Here is a 21387-nt window from a genome sequence, read left to right as displayed (position 1 = left end):
CCTTATGGGGAGTATTCTCGTCTCATTATGTAGATGGTGTTCTGGGGACATAAGAGACAACCCGTGGCGGTTCTGAGAGCAGTATTTTGGCAGGCCTGTAGCTTCATCCAGTGAGTTTCAACTCTCTTTTTTTTAGTGAAAACTGTATATTATGTATACTTTCTTACATATTTTGTGAGGTGGACATGACCGGAACCCTCCATGTCGGGCCATCTTATTATCCAGTTTATTATCGAGACTATCCCAGTAGAGCGACCGCCCAAATGAAACCCAAGGAACACAAACTGGCGGTAAGATATACAGGCGTGTAATCTATTTATTATAGATGGTAGAAACGGGAACAATTTATATGGGACTAGAGAACAGAGTTAATTACTTTAACCGGCGGTAAGATATACAGGCGAGTAATCTATCTATTATAGATGGTAGAAACGGGAACAATTTATATGGGACTAGAGAACAGAGTTAATTACTTCAACCGGTTGCTTACTGAAGTATAAAACTCTAGCTGCCGTGAATCGAGGTCCCAGGGAATAAAATCCCCTGGTGGTCAAACAAACTCTCGGAAATGAGGAAAACCGTGCGCAAGCTTCTCAACCTGGCAAAACGCACGGGAAACTGGGAGGAGTATGCAGCAAATCTAACAAAATATAACCAGAGATCAGAAAAGCGAAAAGAGAGCTTTGGAAAATTTCACGAGGGCATAACAGCAGTTTCAGAGGCAGCAAGGCTTCATAAAGCCCGCCAGAGACCAAAGGGAGAGACGATTGCCAATGAAACTTTCCTATGGAACCTACTCAAAGACAGAGAAAGAAAGAGCACATGCCCTGCTTGCACCGAACTTTTCGGACGCATTCTCGGGTATCTCTGCGGAAGAAATTCAAGAGGCCAACTCCTACAGACTGGAACCTCTCCAAAGGTCTTTTTGACGATAGCGCTGTTAGATGGACAGTAAGGTCTTCAGAGAGCTACAAATCTCCGGGAGTGGATGGCATCTATCCAGTCTTTTTGCAGTAGGCAGAGAAATTGATCCCACACTTGGCCAGGATATCCCGACGGTGTGGGCATCCTAACAATTAACTGATTTGTGAGGTTCCGCATTCTAGGGATACAAGGCGACATCTCCGCAGGGACTACGAACAGACCCAGCACACAAGAATTCGTTTCAACTAGTTAAGCATAATGAGTCACTCAGCATCATTAACAAAGAGTGGGCAAAGTCTTATGCCGATAAATGCTCCAACTCTTAATTGGGGAAAGGGGACTTCACTCTGGCACAACTTGGATCTGGATAAAGTACCATACCATGGGCGAATACCACAGCAGAAGATATTGATGGAGCGAAGCACTGCTACAACAACAGCAACAACATATCATCTCCCCCCAACGGGTCGGGGGCTTAGAATATACCCGCGCAGGTATGCCTGTAATAAGAGGCGACTAAAAAACCAAATTGATCCAAGGGGCTTTGTAGCGCAACCCCTCCAAGGTGTTGCTAGCGCAAAATATAGCTTCTCCAACCGAATTGTCAACCTCACCCACCCGTGGCGAATCCTGTTACTTTAACAGCCGCGGCTAAATCAATAATTTTTGGTATCTGGCTCATACAGATCGAGATCTAAACAATGTTGGAAAAGCGATCGGTGGTGCTCTCCTTCTCCTCCCGTTATCCTCCCTCTTTCAATTGTATTTATTAGCACGCTTTTATTAGCTTTACCTGTATGTTTGTTTGTAACTCTTCATTCCCTTCAACGCGCCTGCTGCCTTATTAACATGCTTTTATAATTAGCTTCACCTTATTTATAATCCCGTCAGGGTCATATCGAGACCTTTCCGGGATCATTTCTGGATGGTATACGGGATCCGTTCGGCATCCCGTCGGGGTCATTTCGGGATCATTTTGGGACTCTTCCGGGATCATTTCTGTATAGTTTTCGGGATCCCGTCGGGGTTATTTTGGGACTTTTTCGGGATCATTTGGGGACCCTTCCAGCATCATTTCTGGATGGATATCGGGATCCGTCCGGGGTACCGGCGGGGGAATTTTTATGGACTATTTCGGGATCATTTGCGTACCCTTCAGAGATCAATTCTAGATGCTTTTCGGGATCCGTCGGGGTCATATCAGGAATTTTTCGGTATGATTTTAGGACCCTTCTGGGATCATTTATGGGTAGTTTTCGGGATTCTTCCGTTATCCCGTCGGGATTTTTTCGGGACTCTTTCGGGATCATTTTGAGACCCTTCCGGGATACTTTCTGAATGATTTTCGGGATACGTCCGGGATCCCGTCGGAATTTTTTCGGGACTATTCCGGATAATTTGGGGAGCTTCCCGGTATCATTTCTGGATGACTTTCGGTATCCCGTCAGGGTTATTTTGGGACGTTTTCGGGACTATTTCGGTATCATTTCTAGATGGCTTTCGGGATCCATGGGCATTATTTCTGTTTGGTTTTCGGGATCCGTCCGAAATGCCGTCGGGGTCTTTTCGGGACTTTTTCGGTATAACTTTGGGACCCTTCCGGGATAATTTCTGTATGGTTTTCTGAAAGGTTTTCGGGATCCGTTCGGGATCCTGTCTGGGTAATTTCCGGACATTTTCTGGAATATTTCGGGATCATTTGCGGACCGTTCCGGCATCATTTCTGGATGGTTTACTGGATCCCGTCGGGCTCATTTCGGGATCATTTGGGGACCCTTCCGGCATCATTTCTGGATTACTTTAGGACCCTTCCGTGATCATTTCTGGATAGTTTTGGGAATCCCGTCAGAACTATTTTGGGACCTTTTCAGGACTATTCCGGGATCAATTCTGAATGGTTTTCGGGATCCCGTCTAGGTGATTTCGGCACTATTTTGGGATCATTTTAGGACCGTTCCGGGATAATTTCTGGATAGTTTTCGGGATCCCGTTAGGGTTACCCGTTAGGGACCTTTTCGGGACTATTCTGGGATCATTTATAGCTGGCTTTCGGGATCCATCGGTATCCCGTCGGGGTCATTTCGGAACTTTTTCGGGATCACTTTGGGACACTTCCGGGATCATTTCTAGATAGTTTTGGGGATCCCGTCAGGGTTATTTTGGGACTATTCCTGGATCAATTCTGGATGGTTTTGGGGATCCGTCCGGAATCCCGTCTAGGTGATTTCGGGACTATTTTGGATCATTTTAGGACCCTTCCGGGATAGTTTCCGAGATTCGTCCGGGATCCTGTCGGGTTAATTTCCGGACTTTTTCTGGACTATATCAGAGTAATTTCGGGACTTTTACGGGATCATTTATACATGGTTTTCGGGATCTCGTTAGGGTCAATTCGGGACTTTCTCGGGCTCATTAGGGGCCCTTCCAGGATGATTTCGGGATGGTTCCGGGATCCCGTCAGGGTCATTTCGGGATCTTTTGGGGACCCTTCTGGGATATTTCTGGATAGTTTCCGGGATCCGTCCGGGATTTGCGGACTCTTCAGAGATCAATTCTGGATGGTCTTCGAGATCCGTCCAGGATACCGTCTCGGTGATGTCGGGATCAGTTTGGGACCCTCCGGGATCATTTCTGGATAGTCTTCGGGATACCGTTGGGGTCATTTCGGGACTTTTTTTGGACTATGACAGGGTCGTTTCGGGACTTTTACGGGATCATTTCTAGACGGTTTTCGGTATCCCGTCAGGGTCATTTCGGGACTTTCTTGGGATGGTTTGGGGATCCTTCCGGCATCATTTCTGGATGGTTTTCGGGATCCTGTCAGGGTTATTTCGGAATCATTTGGGGGCTCTTCCGGCATCATTTCTGGATGGTTTTCGTGATACGACCGGGATCCCGTCAGGGTCATTTCGAGATCATTTGTTAACCCTTCCGGCACCATTTCTGGGTGGTTTTCGGGATCCGTCGGATCCCGTCTGTGTAATTAGAGACTTTTGGAGTATTTCAGGATCATTTGCGGACTCTTCAGAAATCAATTCTGGATGGTTTGCGAAATCCGTCCGGGGTACCGTCTCGGAGATTTCGGGCCTTTTTGGGACCCCGGGATCCCGTCAGGGTCATTTCGAGACTATTCCGGGATCATTTGGGGACCCCTCAGGGATAATTTCTGGATGGTTTTCGTGATATCATTTTGGGACCCTTTCGGCATAGTTTAAGGACCCTTCGAAACCGGTAGTTCAGCACACTTGCCTTTTTAAATTAAAATTCGGTATGTTTTATCTTTAATATCTAACACAATCGTTCTGTTTTTGAGTTTTTTTAAATGAATCCTGTAACGAACTGTTATAACCATAATTACACTTTTTGTAATATTTTAACCAACTAAACACGCTGGCGGCCGCCGTGGTGTGATGGTAGCGTGTTCCGCCTACCACAGCGAAGATCCTGGGTTCACTCCCTAGGAAAAGCAACATCAAAATTTTGGAAACAAGGTTTTCCAATAAGAATAAATTTTTTCTAAGCGGGGTCGACCCTCGGCAGTGTTTGGCAAGCGCTCCGAGTGTATTTCTGCCATGAAGAGCTCTCAGTGAAAACTCATCTGCCTTGCAGATGCCTTTCGGAGTCGGCATAAAACAAGTAGGTTCCCTCCCGCCAATTTTTAGGGAAAATTGAAAGGAGCATGGCGCAAATTGGAAGAGAAGCTCGGCCTAAATCTCTTCGGAGGTTTTCGCGCCTTTTATTATTATTAATTTTTTTTAAATACCCGAGAAAGCAACACTATTTTCATCTATAAAAATTCCCTCTGGATTTAGCTAATTGTAGTTTCATATCAATTATTTTAACTTAAAAGCAAAATGTATTTTTTTAATTCGAAAAACCTGTATTGTACTATTCAGGTAAGTGTGTCTTTCAGGTTATCACCTCATTTAGTTTTTTTTTATTACTATTTTATATAATATATTTTATTAGACAAAAATAATTTTTAGCCGATAATTTTCTCCTTGTGGACGGGGTCGCGGGTAAAGGCTAGTATTGAAATATTTTGTTTAAAAACTGGTTTTATTATTTTTTTTTTTTTTGACACTAGTCTGTCAATTATAATTTCAAAGTTTTTAGAATGCCATTTACATATACATATATCTATTTTCAATTATGAATGGCTTGTTTAATCAAATATTTTTACCCATTGACACCAATTTCACACAGCTACTTAATGGAAATAACCAATAAATGTTCGCATTTCATACACAATTTTGCTCGACTTGTGTATTCATTAAATATTGTACAGTTGGCTGCGATTTTTGATTCCTTCGGAATTCATATTAGCTTTAGTTTAAATCGTAATTACCAAATAAGCAATTTGATTAGTTTGTCTAATTGCCTAATTTACTACCTGTGTGAAATTAGTATTTCTTGTTTGATTTGCTATTTCACACAATCCAAAGAACACATCATAGTGTTTATAGTTACAGTAATTGTTAAAATTAAATATATGTATTTTGTTAAAATAAGTTAATGCTGTTGGTGATGCTCATTATGATGATGATCACCTGTTGGTTGTTGTTTCAAGTGCGGGTGACGATTTGGTTGTTGTTGCTGCTGGTGTGTTTGCTGCTGCTGCGAACGCTGCTGTGGTTGCCTTTGTTGTGGTGGTGGCATCATATCGGTATCATCTCGAAAACCGTAGTTAGCAATAAAATGAAGCAACATCTCCTTTGTAACAGGATTTCGTAAACTTTCAACAACCGCTGTAATGTATTAAAAATAAGTGGTTTGGTATGACTGTGTGGCGTTTTTTAAAAGATCTTAGAAAACAATTGTTAGAATTATTTTCCCTCACAATCTTAATTGACGATCTACGGATATTCTGTTTTTCCTTAACGTTACGTGGCACTTTAAACAGTAAGCTTCTTCTTAGAGAACAGATAATCAAAGTGAGACGACCTAAAACTAACTAACTAGTATCTTAATAGCGCATTTATATTAGAAAAACGTACAGAAAGAAAATAATTTGATATCTGAAATTGATGTTGATGGTCCTTTGCTGGATTCAAATACGGTACGTTCCGGTAACAGGCTCCATTAAGGTACTACCTCGACCATCTCGGGAACGATTTGGTATGACCACGCTTCCCAAGGCCGTCGGTTCTATGTACCGGAGCAACTCGCTTCCCAAGGCCGTCGGTTCTATGCCATTTCAGTGTAACCCCATTTAATTTGGTGCGTCCCTCCCACAAATTGTCATCCTCCCAGCAGCTCCTTTCAGCGGGACTGCTCCATATTCTCTTGCACCGGGAAGGTATCGAACCGAATCCGGGTCCGTCTCCTGACCCCGGTCCTGAGAAATGGTTTTGCTGCATCTGCCGGAAAAGAATCTTTTTAGGACGGTCATACTCTTGGCAGTGTGTCTCGTGTAAGGGATTGTTGCATCGGACAGGTTCTTCTGGGCTAGATCCCAAAACCAGACGTCCACGTAACTTCTATAAATCTTTTGTGGCTCCTTGCTGTTCACGCCCTAGGACGCCCCGTAGTCTGGCGTTAGCAGACCCCCCCCCCCCCCCTACCTTCCGGCAGCGCCGCTGCTCAGCAAGCCACAACAAGTACCCGCTGCTGATCGCGCCCCATGGCGCCACCAACTCACACGGCTGCTCCCACTCATACCTACAATCTCCGCAGTAGAGTCGGGAGCAATGCCGAGCATCAGCCCCTGCCCCCGTCTTCTCCCCCCTATTTTCCGGCAGCAATTGTGTACGTCAGGTAAACAGACTCTTAGTCCCTACCACCCTTTGCACCGTCTGCCAGAACAGGATATATATTTTTGCGACATGCGCCCAATGCAGCTCCTGCCATGGACGGTGCCACTTTCCTAGATGTTCTGGTCTCCGCGACGGCGACCCCCCGACGGGTTTCATTGCGCCACGTTGCCAGGCCGGATGCCCAAATACACCGGGTACCCCAACGCTTACCCAAGGACGTCCAGTCCCAGGGCCGCAACAGCAGTCGCGTGCTTGCCTTCCACAACCCAGGCGTAGTCACCCGTCACTTACTCCCAGAGTGAGGACGTCTCCCCCTATGCACTTCAGAATTCTGCAGTTAAACTGTAATGGATTAACTGGGAAGATCACGGAGATAGTCGATTTCATGAAGCGGCACAACATCCGCCTTGCTGCGATTCAAGAGACTAAACTCACAGCAAGATCTGCATTGCAGACCTGTTGTGGGTATAATGCCCACAGAAAAGATCGCGAGAGCGGAAATGGAGGCGGCCTAGCGCTTATCATACACCACTCTGCGCAATATCATATATTTGATCCCGACATCGACCGCAGGGACAGTATCTTAGAACGTCAAGACTTATCTGTCCGGTCAGGCGATGCAAACCTAGAAATCATCAACATCTTCCTCCCTCCTGCCACCTGTTGCCCCAGTGGATACCGCCCTAATATCACCGCCTTACTCACTGGCAACAATCGCATTATCTTAGGTGATTTCAATGCCCATTACGATCTATGGCATTCAAACTTGCGGGCGGACAGTAGGGGTGAGATGTTGGCGGATCAAATAGAAGAAACGACGTTCTGCACAATAAACGGATACGCCCCCACACGTATGGTAGGAAGCTGTCACAGTTAGCCGGATATATCAATCGTGAGCGCAGGACTCGTAAACTGCATCAACTGGCAGCCGATGGTAACATTGGCATCCGACCACCTGCCTATACTTATTTCGTTCGAGCATTCCGCCGACTTCATCGTCACAGAAAAACGCACTTTCATTAACTTTAAAAAAGGAAAGTGGGAGGAATACAAATCCTTTTCAGACAACCGCTTTGCTGCCCTCCATATCCCGACTGATTCCCGCCAAGGGGAGCGTGCTTTCCGCAAGGTCATTGAATCCGCCTCGGCTCGTTTCATTCCCGCCTGTAGAATTCCCGAAATTCGGCCCCACTTCCCGGCGGAGGCCGCAAGTTTAGCGAGAGAACGTGACCTCATAAGACAGCTCGATCCCGGCGACCCCCAAATAAGGGATATAAACCAACGCATCAGATTGCTCGTGGATGAACACAAGCGGGCGAAATGGGAGGAGCTGTAACCTCTCTGCCGGTGTAGGTAAACTTTGGTCCACCGTAAAGTCCCTATCGAATCCGTCTAGGCACAATGGCAAATATTCCATCGCTTTTGGCGATAAAGTGCTGTCGGATGCGAAAAAATGCGCGAGCGCTTTCTGCCGACAATATATAATGCATTCTACGGTCGACAAAGATAGATGGAGGGCCAACAGACACGCACATAAACATAAATTCAGCTCGTCACCAATTACCATCACCGCCAAAGAGGTTGAGGATGCCATCGGTCATGCTAAGCCATCCAAAGCTGTGGGCACAGACGGCATAGCCATGCCGATGCTTAAAAGCCTAGGGAAAGAGGGTTTCAAATATTTAGCAAATGTCTTCAACCTGTCTCTTTCCACCTTTGTCATACCCGAAAAATGGAAAATGGCCAATGTGGTCCCGCTACTAAAGCCTGGGAAGCCAGCTAACATAGGAGAGTCATATCGCCGGATATCTCTCCTATCGCCAGTAACCAAGACGCTTGAAGCCATTTTGCTCCCCTACTTCAAACCAAATTTGCAGCTAGCCTGTCATCAGCATGGCTTCAGAAAACTCCATAGCACCACCACCGCGCTAAATGCCATCAGCACCCAGATAAATTGCGGTTTAAATCAAAACCCCCACCATAGGAGATGGTGAGTTTATCTAATACTATGTTCAAACAGAAAAATAAATTGAGGAAATTTCGATTTGAATTGAGTGTTGTTCATACAACTCGATTTAGCTTACACAATAGTAATTTGATAGCTGGTTGGCTCATCTCTACAGCAAGAACATACCTTTGTTCAGACTGTCAAAATGAACACGCACATTATTAGGCGAATGAAATGGAATGAAAACATAAAACTTTGAAATTTTTGTGAGTTGTAAGAAAATGTGTTCAATGTTTTGGTTTCATTTTGAGTTTGCCATCTTTTTTTGACAATCCCTACTCCAGTGAAATGAAAGACATAAAATCAGCTGATGAGATGAGCCAACCACATAGTTCAGCCATGCGTAACTGACGTTAAAATATACTCAATAAACACACTTTACAATGTTGCATTTGCAGTTCGAAACAATTTATTACGCAATTTTTTTTTAATTGGCAATTTATTATTACAATTTATTATATGACAAATTGCGTAATAAATTGCCCAAATAGCATAAATTGCCAATTTGGTGTGTGTTTGAACCTAGTATAACGGCGGACGGACGTGTATTTTTAGAGTCATTAAAGAAAGCGAATATTCTTAAGTTCTGTGCGTTAATTAGCACACAAAAGTGGTGTAAACAATAAAGTTACAGCAAGTGATGTACCAACATTCAAAAAATAAAGCGTTTTTGTATACATATAAACATTAAAGTGAAATTTTCAATTGGTATTGTGCTAAAATATATTTTGCTTGTTCAGTTCGACATATATATATATGTATGTAACAGTGAAAACAGAAAAATAAAAGAGAATGGAGGTGTGCGATAAATACCACAAAAAAATAAAGGGGGGACAGGTGTACGATGTGAGGGTGTGTGTGGTAAAGTATATCATAAAACAATTGCATGTGCATCTATGGACGAATATAGCATGAACTGCTTGCAAGGCTGCCAATTTTTAAGATTTATGTGCGATGGTTGTATGACATATATCTCCAATGTAGATGATGCCCCAGAGAAATACTTTCTATTTCAGAAATTAACAAAGTAAATTTAAGGGAGCAAAAGGGTGAAGTTGAAAAAATGTTGAATGAACACAAAAGGGAGATAAGCGCATCCATAACGCACAGCGAAAGAGAGATGAAAAGAATTGTGGATAATATAAACAGGGTGAACACGGAAAAATTAGAGTTGATTAAAAATGTAAAGTCTTTGCAAAGCAAATAAAGAAATGCTTAATAAGATCAATACCCCAAATGAAGCGTTTAATAAGCAAAGGAGGAAATTATAAGAGAAGTTAAAAAGGTTGCAAACCAAAACAAAGCTGTTACTGCTAAGGAAGTCAATTGATATGCCAATATTACTAAGGGAATTCCTGCAATAGTAATTAAACCCAAGGTTAAACAAGCATTAGAGAAAACAAAATCGGACTTGAATAAAATAGATCCATCCAATTTGAATATAGGTAGAGTCCAACATAGAAACAATGGTACAATAATTATTAGTTCGAAGTCAGCTAGTGATAAGGATAAAATTAAGGACACTCTAACAGAAAGGCTAGATAAAAGTAAATACAACATAGCTGAACTGAAAGTAGTATATTTTCCTAAAATCATGGTGACTAACATTAGTACTGAGCATCCTGAAGAGGAAATTGTTGGTAAGATCACCAACAAAAATGAGTTTTTGCCAGATGCTAAAATTAAATTTGTAAGAGTTATTAAATCAAGGAAGGAAAACAGAGCGTCATATATCAATGCAGTCATTGAGATTGAGCACAAATACTATGAAGACGTGTTGAAATGAAAGAAAATCAATATTGGTTGGGACCGCTGTCCAGTTTACGATGCTCAAACGGTAGAAAAGATGTTATAAATGCTTAGGGTTTAACCATATATCGGCTACTTGTACACTTAATGAGAGGTGTAGTAAACTGTACAGAGAGTGTACCCCTAAATAAATGTGGTAATTGCATAGATACCAATAATCGGGTAGGTTTAAATATTAATACAAAACACAACATCATGAGTCATTAATGCCCAGTTTATTTAAGGAAACTTAAGCTGGAAAGACAACGCGTGGGCTTTTAGCCATCAAAACTAGCTGATCGGGGGATAAAAGCTTTTAACTTGCAGTGCATTTACTTAAATATTTGTAGTTTTCTAGCCAACAAAGCTGAACACAAAAGAATTATAGAAGAGTTAGATCCGGACATCGTTCTATGTTCAGAAGCATGTATAACACCGGATGTTAGTGATGCGGAAATAAACATTCCTTATTATACAATGGTTCGTTGCGATTCTCATAGCAGACACACAGGAGGTGTAGTCTTACTATTAAAAAAAAGGTATCGAGTACAAAGTCAGGTATAATAGATCTATTGATTTAAATGTTTGGTGTGCTATAATTAATATGTGTAGTAGGTGTGTTGTACCATTCTCCAAGCTCTAGTGATATCGAATTTTTAAATCACTTAGAAGCTATACTTTCTGATGAACTGGTGAGTGGTACAAACTCCTTGTTAATTGGGGATTTTAACATTAACATGAATGTTAATACCGCAACGAGTTCTAAGCTCAATGAGATATTTTCACGTAGCGCGATGAGGCAAATGGTAAATTTCAATACAAGGATTGCTGAGAGATACCCAAATGAGAATAGATCTATTATATGCAAATGCTGATGTACTGTCCTGTACTAATCTTGAAAATCACAGAATTTCTGATCACGAAACCATTTCATTTGCTTTCAAAGTGTGTAATTAAAATCCTCTGCGGAGAATGATACCCACAATGTGTTGGAAGAATTATTCTGCTGATAACCTCATTTACTTATTAAGAAACTGTGATTTCAGCGTATTAAAAAATATGCATCTCAATGACTCGGTTGAATATATAAATACCTGCTTATCACACTGCATGGGTTTATTAACATCACAACAAGACAGGATAGTAAGGTTGAGAAATAAGTGCGATCATGAACTGACCGAAATTAACAAATTAAAAATCCAATTGCACTCACAAGCCAGATCCTCTGGTGAATTTTCGGAATATAATACGGTTTCGAAGTATTATAAGAAACTAATCAAAATTAAAAAGATTAAGTATATGGAGAAAAATATCGCCTTAAATTCCTCTGATAGGAAATTAATGTGGAAACACCTTAAGCAAGCAGTAAACTTAACTGAGGTGCGAGACAATATCCTGACAGTGATTGTAAATAGTATAACATATGAAACACCCGAAGATATAGCTCAAGCATTGAATTCCTTCTTTGTTGATAGTATTGTTGACATAAATCGAGAAATCGAAACGTTTGATAGTGGCGACAGTGTGCAATACACGCTTAGCACATATATGAAATTCCGAGAAGTTACGGTTGATGATATCATTGTAGTGATAAAATTCCCCAATTTAATACATAGCGACACATCTGGCAACGCCATTGCTGACAATGCAAGATGTGTCATTGTGAATGGTGCACTCTGTAAGAAAGCGTAAGAAAGAGTAAAGCTCCCATTACTGATACTTAGTATAGACTTGACTTGACTTGGCGTAAACTTGGCAACTTAGCCACGATTATACTCCACTTGGCGCATACAACCTGGCATCATAATCAGCGTTGAAATTTACTTTTAAATAAATGTCAATTTGTATGACAAAATGTCAAAATGAAATGGAAACAAACAAATGGCATCTCAAAATGTAAACGTCACTTAGAACTTACATAGAAAATCAAAATTCAACAGACTTCTAAGTCAAGTTAAGTGTTGCTAAGTTTTGAGTAATCAGTAACATGCAATGTTCATTTAACAGAACTGTAAGTGACAGTTCGCAAGCCAAGTCAAGTCTATGCTAAGTATCAGTAATGGAGCCTTAAGAAACATGTTCAATCGTATTCTAATAAGTCAGCTACTGTAATACAATGTGTAAGACAGTATGTAAAGTAGTTATGTAAAATGAAATATAAAAATGACGACTGGCAATAGCACCATCGGCATTTTGTATGTTTCACCGCCATTATTATAATTTGGACACAATCGTATGCAGACGCATTTTCAGTAGTCGGGAAAAGTTATAAATAAAAATTATAATTTAAATTACAACAAAGTAATTATAGTGTTTAATTTGTATGCTTTTTAAAGTGTCCCGTCGACGGCCGCCACGGTAGTGTATTTTTAACCCATATGTACACCATGGCAACAATATGGAGGCTGGAGCCCGGTCATTTTCAATTTCGGCGAGTGGTGAGTGGTGTTCAAAAAGTGGCAGTGGGTGATTAGAATTTTTGGAAAAAATTAATATTGTATAATAAACTAAAAATACGACCAATTAAAACAGAATATAAAAATCCGTTAAATAATAAAATTACAATATATAAAACAGAAGTAATACAGAGCTAATTGTAGAAAAGAAAATTTTCGATTAAAATCAAACGTTTAAAGGAAACAGAAATAATACAAAGGAAAAATCGTTTTAAATAATAAAATCACCTAAAGGAAAAAATACAAATAAATTATTCGGAGGTAATACGAAATTTAATACTTTAATAAAAGGGAAATTTTTAACAAATCAACTAATTCTACAACTAATTCAACAGAAATAATATAAAAATCCTTTAAATAACATAATGTACTAAAAATTGCAACTAAATAATACAGAGGTAATACAAAAATAAATATCCAATTGAAGGAGGACAATTTTTAATAGAAATACAACTAATACAAGGACTAAATTCAACAGAGATAAAACAAAATCTTTAAATTAATAAAACTAAAAACTACAATAAACATAACGGAGATAATATAAAAGCAAAAACGAGGAACATTTTTATAAAACAACGCTTTTAAGTAACGGCATATAACCCACGCCACTAGAAAACTGTAAAACATCGCCATTTTTAAACACCACCACCACCGCCAGCAGCAACATCAGCAGTAGCAACAACACCGGCAGCAGTAGCATTGGCGACATCAGCGGCAGCCATCATTTTAGCAGCAGCGAAGCAGTACAATAAGTATATTATATGTATATGTATTTAACATTTTTTCTTTAACCGTATATATGTATGTATATTACAAATTAAATTTTTTTAATAAATTCGGTGCCTTCGCATTTCAATTAAAATAATTTCGCATTTCATATAAATTTTGGATTTTGATATAACGGTGGTTTGTGAAAACCAATAGAATTTTTTTTATAAACGGTGGTTTGTTAAAAACCAATTATTTTTTTTGATATATGCGGTGGTTCCGTTAAAAACCAATTAACTTTTTAATACATGCGGTGGTTCCGTGAAAAACCAAATAAGATTTTTTTGATATATGCGGTGGTTCCATGAAAACCCAAATTTTTTTTGAATAAAGCGGTGCGTCCGTTATTACCACATTTTTGAGATTTTTACCAATTCATACCTATATACTTTTGTGACATTTTAAATTCAATTACTTTTTACAGAGTTTTCATACAAGTATACTGCAGTTTCAATTAATTCTTCTAATAAATTGTTAAATATTTCTTTAGCGACTATTCACCTGTAAATCAGTTCCCTTTTTACAACATTTTTTTTCTTTTCCCTCAACACTTCAGCTTCAAATATAAATTCAACATTCAAACAAGTGCTTCATTAATTTCAAATGTACAACCTTAGAAGTGGTAAGCAAGTGCAAAAAGCTTCAGATTCAGAATCCGATTCCGATAAATCAGCCTCAAGCTACGAAAGTTTAACTTCATCTTCGACCGAAAAAGTCACCAAACAGGAAAATAAATTATCGTTGTCAGCAGATTTCCCAGGCTTCGAAGATTCTTCCAGTAAAAATTTAACTTCTAATTTAGTTTCAAATCTTAACGATTCAAATAGTGAAATATTAACTTCAAGTTCTTCTACATTAAAATCACATCTCAACGACCCAAATAGTACAAACTTAGTTACCCCTTCTTCTAACGTAAACCCAGATCTTAACGATCCAAATAGTGCAAACGTGTCCTCACCTTCTTCCAATTCAGCTTCATTTCAGATCTTAACGATCAAATCATGGCTACACTTGAGGAAAAGAAAATTTTCATTAACACATGTGCTAGTTGTATTAGAGAGAACTACAGTGGTGATCCTCTAGCACTTGATTCTTTTATAGACAAAATTAAATTACTTGAACAGTTCGCTACTACAGATTTAACTAATACTTTTATAGCGTTTTTAAAATCAAAACTTGACGGTAAAGCCCGTGAAGCAATACCAAGACAAGTAACTTCAGTTAATGAAATTAAAGAAGCTCTACGTAGTAGGATCAAACCAGACAACTCGAAAGTTGTAGCAGGAAAAATTGCAGCGTTGCACGTTAATAACAACAATTTTACAGATTTTGCCAAAAAAGTTGAAGGTTTAGCTGACTCACTTGAGCGGTCTCTTATTATGGAAGGGATCACTCAAGCGAAAGCTCATGAAATGGCAGTCGAACAAACTGTTAACGTGTGTCGTTTAAATGCAAAATCCAATTTAGTCAAAACCATTTTAGCCTCAACGGCATTTACTGATCCGAAAGACGTAGTAGCGAAATTAATTGTAGAACAAAATAACGAAGTAACAGAGCGTCAGGTTTTAGCTTTTCGATCACGTAGTAACAACACATTCAGAAATTCACGTGGTAGTTATCGAGGTTTTTACCCAAATCGCAGCTATACTGGTTATAGAAATAATAGCTCATTTTCATACAACGGCAACCGTAACGGCAGCAATAATCAAAGATATGGGAATTATAACGGAAATAGATAACAAAGTAGCAGCAATAGTAATACACGTTCAAATACAAACGCTTATTCAAACAATAGTAACAATAGAAGTAACAATCCAAGATCATCCAACGGTAGAGGTAGAAACGCAAACGTTCGTGCTTTAAACGCGAGTGCCCCTCAGGAGCGAACACTGGGGGAGGACGAACTAACCGAGTAAGCGAATTTCCCTCACCAATAGGCATCTATTGTTTAAACCTAAATTATTCAGATTTCATAGAATTGCAACTTAACGAGTCACAAAAATTTTGTTCTTTCTTAGTAGACACTCAAGCAGACATTTCTTTAATAAAAATATCATGTCTAGACAGTAACATTTCCTTAAATACAAACGACATTATTAACATTACCGGTGTCACTTCTAATTCAGTTTCCACTTTAGGTAAAATTACAGCAAATTTAAATTTTTCAAACTTCTCCATTAAACATACTTTACGTGTAGTAAATGAAGACTTTAATATTCCATCCGATGGCATACTGGGTAAAGACTTTCTGAAAATTAACAAATGCATTCTTAATTATGAAATAAATAGGATTTCCTTTTGGGTAGGTAATGAAAAAGTCGCGATACCAATCCTGCACGGAACAGAAAGCGACAGTTGTATCATTCCTCCCAGATGTGAAATATTCAGACTTTGATTTATGAGATTCACCCGAGCCACTTTTCGTGGACTCGCAGGAAATTGAAAAAGGTGTTTTCACAGCTAGGTGCATTGTTAATGCCAGTAACTCAATATTAAAGTCATTAACACCACGGATGATGTCAAGTATCTGAAAAGGAAAAGTATTCGGACAGAAAAACTTTCAAACTATAATGTTTATACAATTAACAAGACAGAAACAGACGACAAACGTACGGGAAAACTAATTTCAATTTTAAAAAATCAAATACCTCAACATGCTCAAAGTAAATTAATTGACCTTTGCATAGATTATGCCGACATTTTCGCTCTCGACACGGACAAAATGACTTTAAACAACTTCTACGAGCAAAAACTAAGATTGATAGACAACGATCCGGTATATGTTAAAAACTATCGATTACCATACTCTCAACGCGAAGAAATAAACCGCCAAGTAAATAAACTGTTAGACAACGATTTGATTGAATCCAGTTATTCGAATTACAATAGTCCTTTGATTGTAGTCCCAAAGAAAGATACTAATGGTCAAAAAGCTTATCGTATGTGCGTAGATTTTCGCGCAGTAAACAAAAAACTCATTGCTGATAAATTTCCACTAGCTAGAGTTGACGATACTCTAGATAATCTCGGCAGAGCAAATTATTTTTCAACATTGGATCTTTTTTCAGGATTTCATCAATTTTTTATTTTTTTTTTCATCAAATCCCCTTGCATCCTGACTCACGTGACATTACTTCCTTCAGCACTGACCGAGGTGCATTTAGATGGAAAGTGCTTCCATTCGGTTTAAATATAGCACCAAATTCATTCTCACGAATGATGACAATAGCTTTTTCGGTATACCACCCAACGTCGCATTTTTGTACGTCGACGATATTATCGTCATAGGTTGAAGTGAAGCACACCACATTAAAAATCTTTCAAAAGTTTTCGATACTTGTAGGTCTTTCAATCTCAAACTTAACCCAAATAAATGCAACTTTTTACCACCAGAAGTTACATTTTTAGGTCACAAATGTTCAGCAAAAGGCTTGTTGCCAGACGACTTTAAAATAAACGCAATTAAAAAGTATACAAAACCGACTGACAAAGACGCGGTACGACGCGGTTTATACCTAATTTTGCGTCTCTGGCAGCGCCTCTAAACCGATTAAGCAGGAAAAGAGTTGAATTTGTATGGGATGTAGAGTGCGAAAGAGCATTTTTATCTTTGAAAGCAGCGTTACTTTCACCAAAATTACTTCAATATCCAAATTTTACTAAACAATTCATTATTACCGTTGATGCTTCCACAACTGGATGTGGCGCTATTTTAAGTCAAGAACAGCAAGGTAGTGATTTACCAATTTGTTTCGCTTCTAAAGCATTTAATAAAGCAGAGCAGAAAAAACCAATTTATAGAATTAGAGCTTTTAGCTATTTACTTTGCAATCAAGCAATTTCGACCATACGTTTATGGCACCCATTTCATTGTAAAACCCGATCATAGACCTCTAGTATACCTTTTCAATATGAAAGACCCATCTTCAAAACTTTCAAGAATAAGACTGGAACTATCTGAATATACTATTGTATATATAAAGGGTAAATCAAACGTTTGTGCTGATGCACTATCGCGTATTACAATCGATGAGATTAAAGAATCTAACAAACAAATTTTGGCAGTACAGACAAGGGCAATGACAAAAAAGGCAAACGACAAAAATTTAAATAGGAAAACAGACTTAAACGACGAAAAACAAGTTTCTTTACATGTCTACGACAAATTTTCATTTAATTTTTCAAAAAATATTCCACGAATAAGATCTGAAATTACGTACAATAAAAATAATAAAACAACAAATTTAAGAATTTTTGCGCATATTAAACATAAGAAACTCGAGTTACTTAGTTTTGAGCTTGTTAACGAAATAATGACTTTAGAGAAATTACTTTCGAGGCTTGAATCAGAAGCCGGCAAACGCAAAATTAAGCAGATTGAATGGCCTAAAAACGATATTTTGCTCGAACCGTATACTATTACAAATTTCAAAAATATTGGAAATAAAATTTTAAAATCATTAGAAATTATTTTAACAGATCCAGTGGAGACAGTGACAGATGAAGATACAAAATTAAAACTAATGAAAATTTACCATAATGATCCCATTTCTGGTGGACATTGCGGAATGAAAAGACTTTACGCAAAACTACGAACAAAATTTTATTGGAAAGATATGACTTGATATATCGAAATATATCAAAAATTGTAAGGATTGTTTCTTAAACAAGGTTTAACCTAAAACAAAAGAAAAACTTGTTTTAACACCAACTCCTTGTAAACCATTTGATATACTAGTAATTGACACAATAGGACCCCTACCTGAGTCCAAATATGGTAACAAGCTCGCACTTACCATGATTTGCGACATGACTAAATACCTGGTAACAGTCGCTGTGCCAGACAAATCGGCAAAAACAATCGCCTCAGCAATTTTTGAAGGATTCATTTTAAATACGGCACAATGAATGCCATAAAATCAGATTTAGGTACTGAATTTAAAAATTAATTATTTGAAGAATTAACTAAACTTCTAAATATTGAACATAATTTTTCAACTGCATACCATCACGAAACTGTTGGCACGATTGAACGTAATCATAGTTTTTAATGAATACTTACGTGCATATTTAAAAGATACTTTTTCTGATTGGGATGTTTATTTAAAATACTTTACTTTCCTACACAATACTACGAGTAGCACAGTTTTCGACAGACAATTTTCGCCTTTCGAGTTAGTCTTTGGGAAAAAGGCAACTTTGCCTAATGAATTGACAAAAGAAAAAATTTACCCAATTTATAATGTCGAAAACTATGCCAAAGAAGTTAAGTTTAGGATGCAGAAAACGCACAAAATGGCACAAAACCTTATAAATAAAGATAAGTTACAAAGTAAAAATCTGTACGATAAAACGGCACGACCTTTAGTTGTCAAAATCGGAGATAAAGTACTTTTACAGAAAGAACCACACCATAAACACGAAAATATTTATCAAGGTCCGTTTATTATAACTAAAATTAACGAACCTAACGTAACTATTTTCGATGAAGTTAAAAACAAAGAAAAAGTAGTACATAAAAACCGCCTAAGTAAAGTAAATTAACATTACTTCAATACTTTTAATAAACTTTAAATTTGATTGAAAAACAAATTCAAAATTTTCTTACTAGCATTTAAGCAGCCACGAAGGCTCAAAAACTGCTAAAAAAAAAAAAAAAAAAAAAAAAAAAAAATGTGTATATTCAAATGAAAAATGTATTTTATAAAAATGATTCATACATAAGTATGGTATTAAAATCATAACAAAAGATGAAACAGAAGTAACCAAAAATTACTGTTCATTAAAAGCTTAAAAATTGAAACAAAATTGTACTTCTTAAGTTTCAAAAAATGTAAATGTATATAATGGAAATCTTTACAAATGAAAATTCAAAAACAAAGAACATACAAAGTATTTACCATTTAAATGTAATTAATATTCCTACCAATAACTATCTTGATCCTACCAGCAAACTAACATAAATGTAAATAAAATTTGAGTATTTTACCTCTAAGTTCATTTGTAATCAGTAGCAAAATAGGTTCCGAACCAACGAATTCAAAAGGGGATGAACACCCTAATGTAAATATATTCGTTTGTTCGCAACAATTTTACAAGTTTATGGGCAAGAAGAATGTGACAAAACTGATCACTTTGTCAATTCTTCTTTTCCCCAAAAAGGGTGATGTAGTGATAAAATTCCCCAATTTAATACATAGCGACACATCTGGCAACGCCATGGCTGACAATACAAGATGTGTCATTGTGAATGGTGCACTCTGTAAGAAAGAGTAAGAAACATGTTCAATCGTATTCTAATAAGTCAGCTACTGTAATACAATATGTAAGACAGTATGCAAAGTAGTTATGTAAAATGATATATAAAAATCATTGTGAATGATGACTAAGTGTGATATCTTCTGCATAGACGTCAAAATTCCAAAGTGATTGGATCACCTGATTTGTAATTGACTATCGCTGTCTCATTCTGTATCTCTTTCTATCACCCGCCGAAGATAGGCGTCGCCATATTGAACACCCTGTCAAAACGCTAAAAAGTAGCCATATTGAACATCCTGTCAGGCAGTTGACAGATAAGATATCACACTTAGTCATCATTCACAATGATAAAAATGACGACTGGAAATAGCGCCATCGGCATTTTGTATGTTTCACCGCCATTATTATAATTTGGACACAATCATATGCAGACGCATTTTCAGTAGTCGGGAAAAGTTATAAATATAAATTATAATTTAAATTACAACAAAGTAATTTGTATGCTTTTTAAAGTGTACCGTCGACGGCCGCCACGGTAGTGTATTTTTTACACATATGCACACCATGGCAACAATATGGAGGTGGCGCATTCCACGTTTTCAATTTCGGTCATAGCATGGCGCTGGGACCACTTCCAGGTAACCGAGGGTGAGTCTGGGTCGGCTAGCGAAGCCGAACACAATATCATATTGGTAGCTAAAAGGTTAAAAAATAAAATCGGAGGAACAAATTTACTATCAGAAGGAGTAATTAAGGATTCGGTGTCATACCTGGGACATTTCTATGCGGATATCATAATCATTAGTAGAGGGAATAGTGCCCGACGCATGGAAAATATCAACAAGAGTGCCAATAAAGAAGGAAAAGAATTCATTAAAGGCAGAAGATCTTAGACCGATCAACACGTTGCCGAATATCGAAAAAATTCTAGAAACAGTAGTAAAAAATCAGCTCATAAGTTACTTGGAAATAAATAAAATACCAATTAAAGAACAATCCGGTTTCAGAGAAGGCCACTCTTGTGAAACGGCTTTAAATTATGCAATATCGAGTTGGAAAGAAGAACTAAATCAAAAGAAAAGTATACTTGCGGTTTTTATCGATTTAAAGAGAGCATTTGAAACTATAGACAGAAATATAATGATTAAAAAATTAGAAAAAATTGGAATTAGGGGCAACGAGCTGCAGTGGTTTCAGAGCTTTTTAGGTAACCGAAGACAAAAAACAGCCATTGAGTCGGTTATCTAGGATGAGGTATTGACAGGAATTGGATTGCCACAAGGATCGGTTTTGGCACCGGTCCTATTTAACATATATATAAATGATATATCTTCAGCGCTAAAACTTAGTAGAATAAGGCTGTTTGCGGATGACACATTGCTCGAAGTAAGTGAAATTGATATCATGTTAGCAAGGACAAAATGCA

The 21387-nt window shown here is 38.1% G+C and overlaps 2 protein-coding genes across 3 annotated transcripts in view; one reads left to right on the top strand and one right to left on the bottom strand.

Moving 5' to 3' along the window:
- Positions 1-13923, top strand: part of Dus2 (Dihydrouridine synthase 2) — a 73953-nt gene extending 60030 nt beyond the window's left edge. The window contains exon 8 of the mRNA XM_067784392.1: positions 12813-13923. The gene's annotated coding sequence lies outside the window, so the exon portion shown is untranslated. The remainder of the gene's footprint in view (positions 1-12812) is intronic.
- Positions 1-21387, bottom strand: part of mRNA-cap (mRNA-capping-enzyme) — an 82404-nt gene that overhangs the window by 49902 nt on the left and 11115 nt on the right. Inside the window, exon 8 of one of the 2 annotated variants that reach the window (XM_067784388.1) lies at positions 4965-5672. The exons of the other annotated variant lie outside the window; for it this stretch is intronic. Coding sequence (XP_067640489.1) covers positions 5437-5672 — 236 coding nt within the window. The 3' untranslated portion in view covers positions 4965-5436. Of the gene's footprint in view, positions 1-4964; positions 5673-21387 lie in introns of those variants that run through there. 2 annotated transcript variants of the gene reach the window in all.

The sequence above is a fragment of the Eurosta solidaginis genome, chromosome 4, assembly GCF_040869045.1.
Source record: "Eurosta solidaginis isolate ZX-2024a chromosome 4, ASM4086904v1, whole genome shotgun sequence".
Lineage (NCBI taxonomy): Eukaryota > Metazoa > Arthropoda > Insecta > Diptera > Tephritidae > Eurosta > Eurosta solidaginis.
The sequence above is the reverse complement of the archived record's forward strand: the minus strand, read 5'-3'. Positions and strand labels throughout refer to the sequence as shown.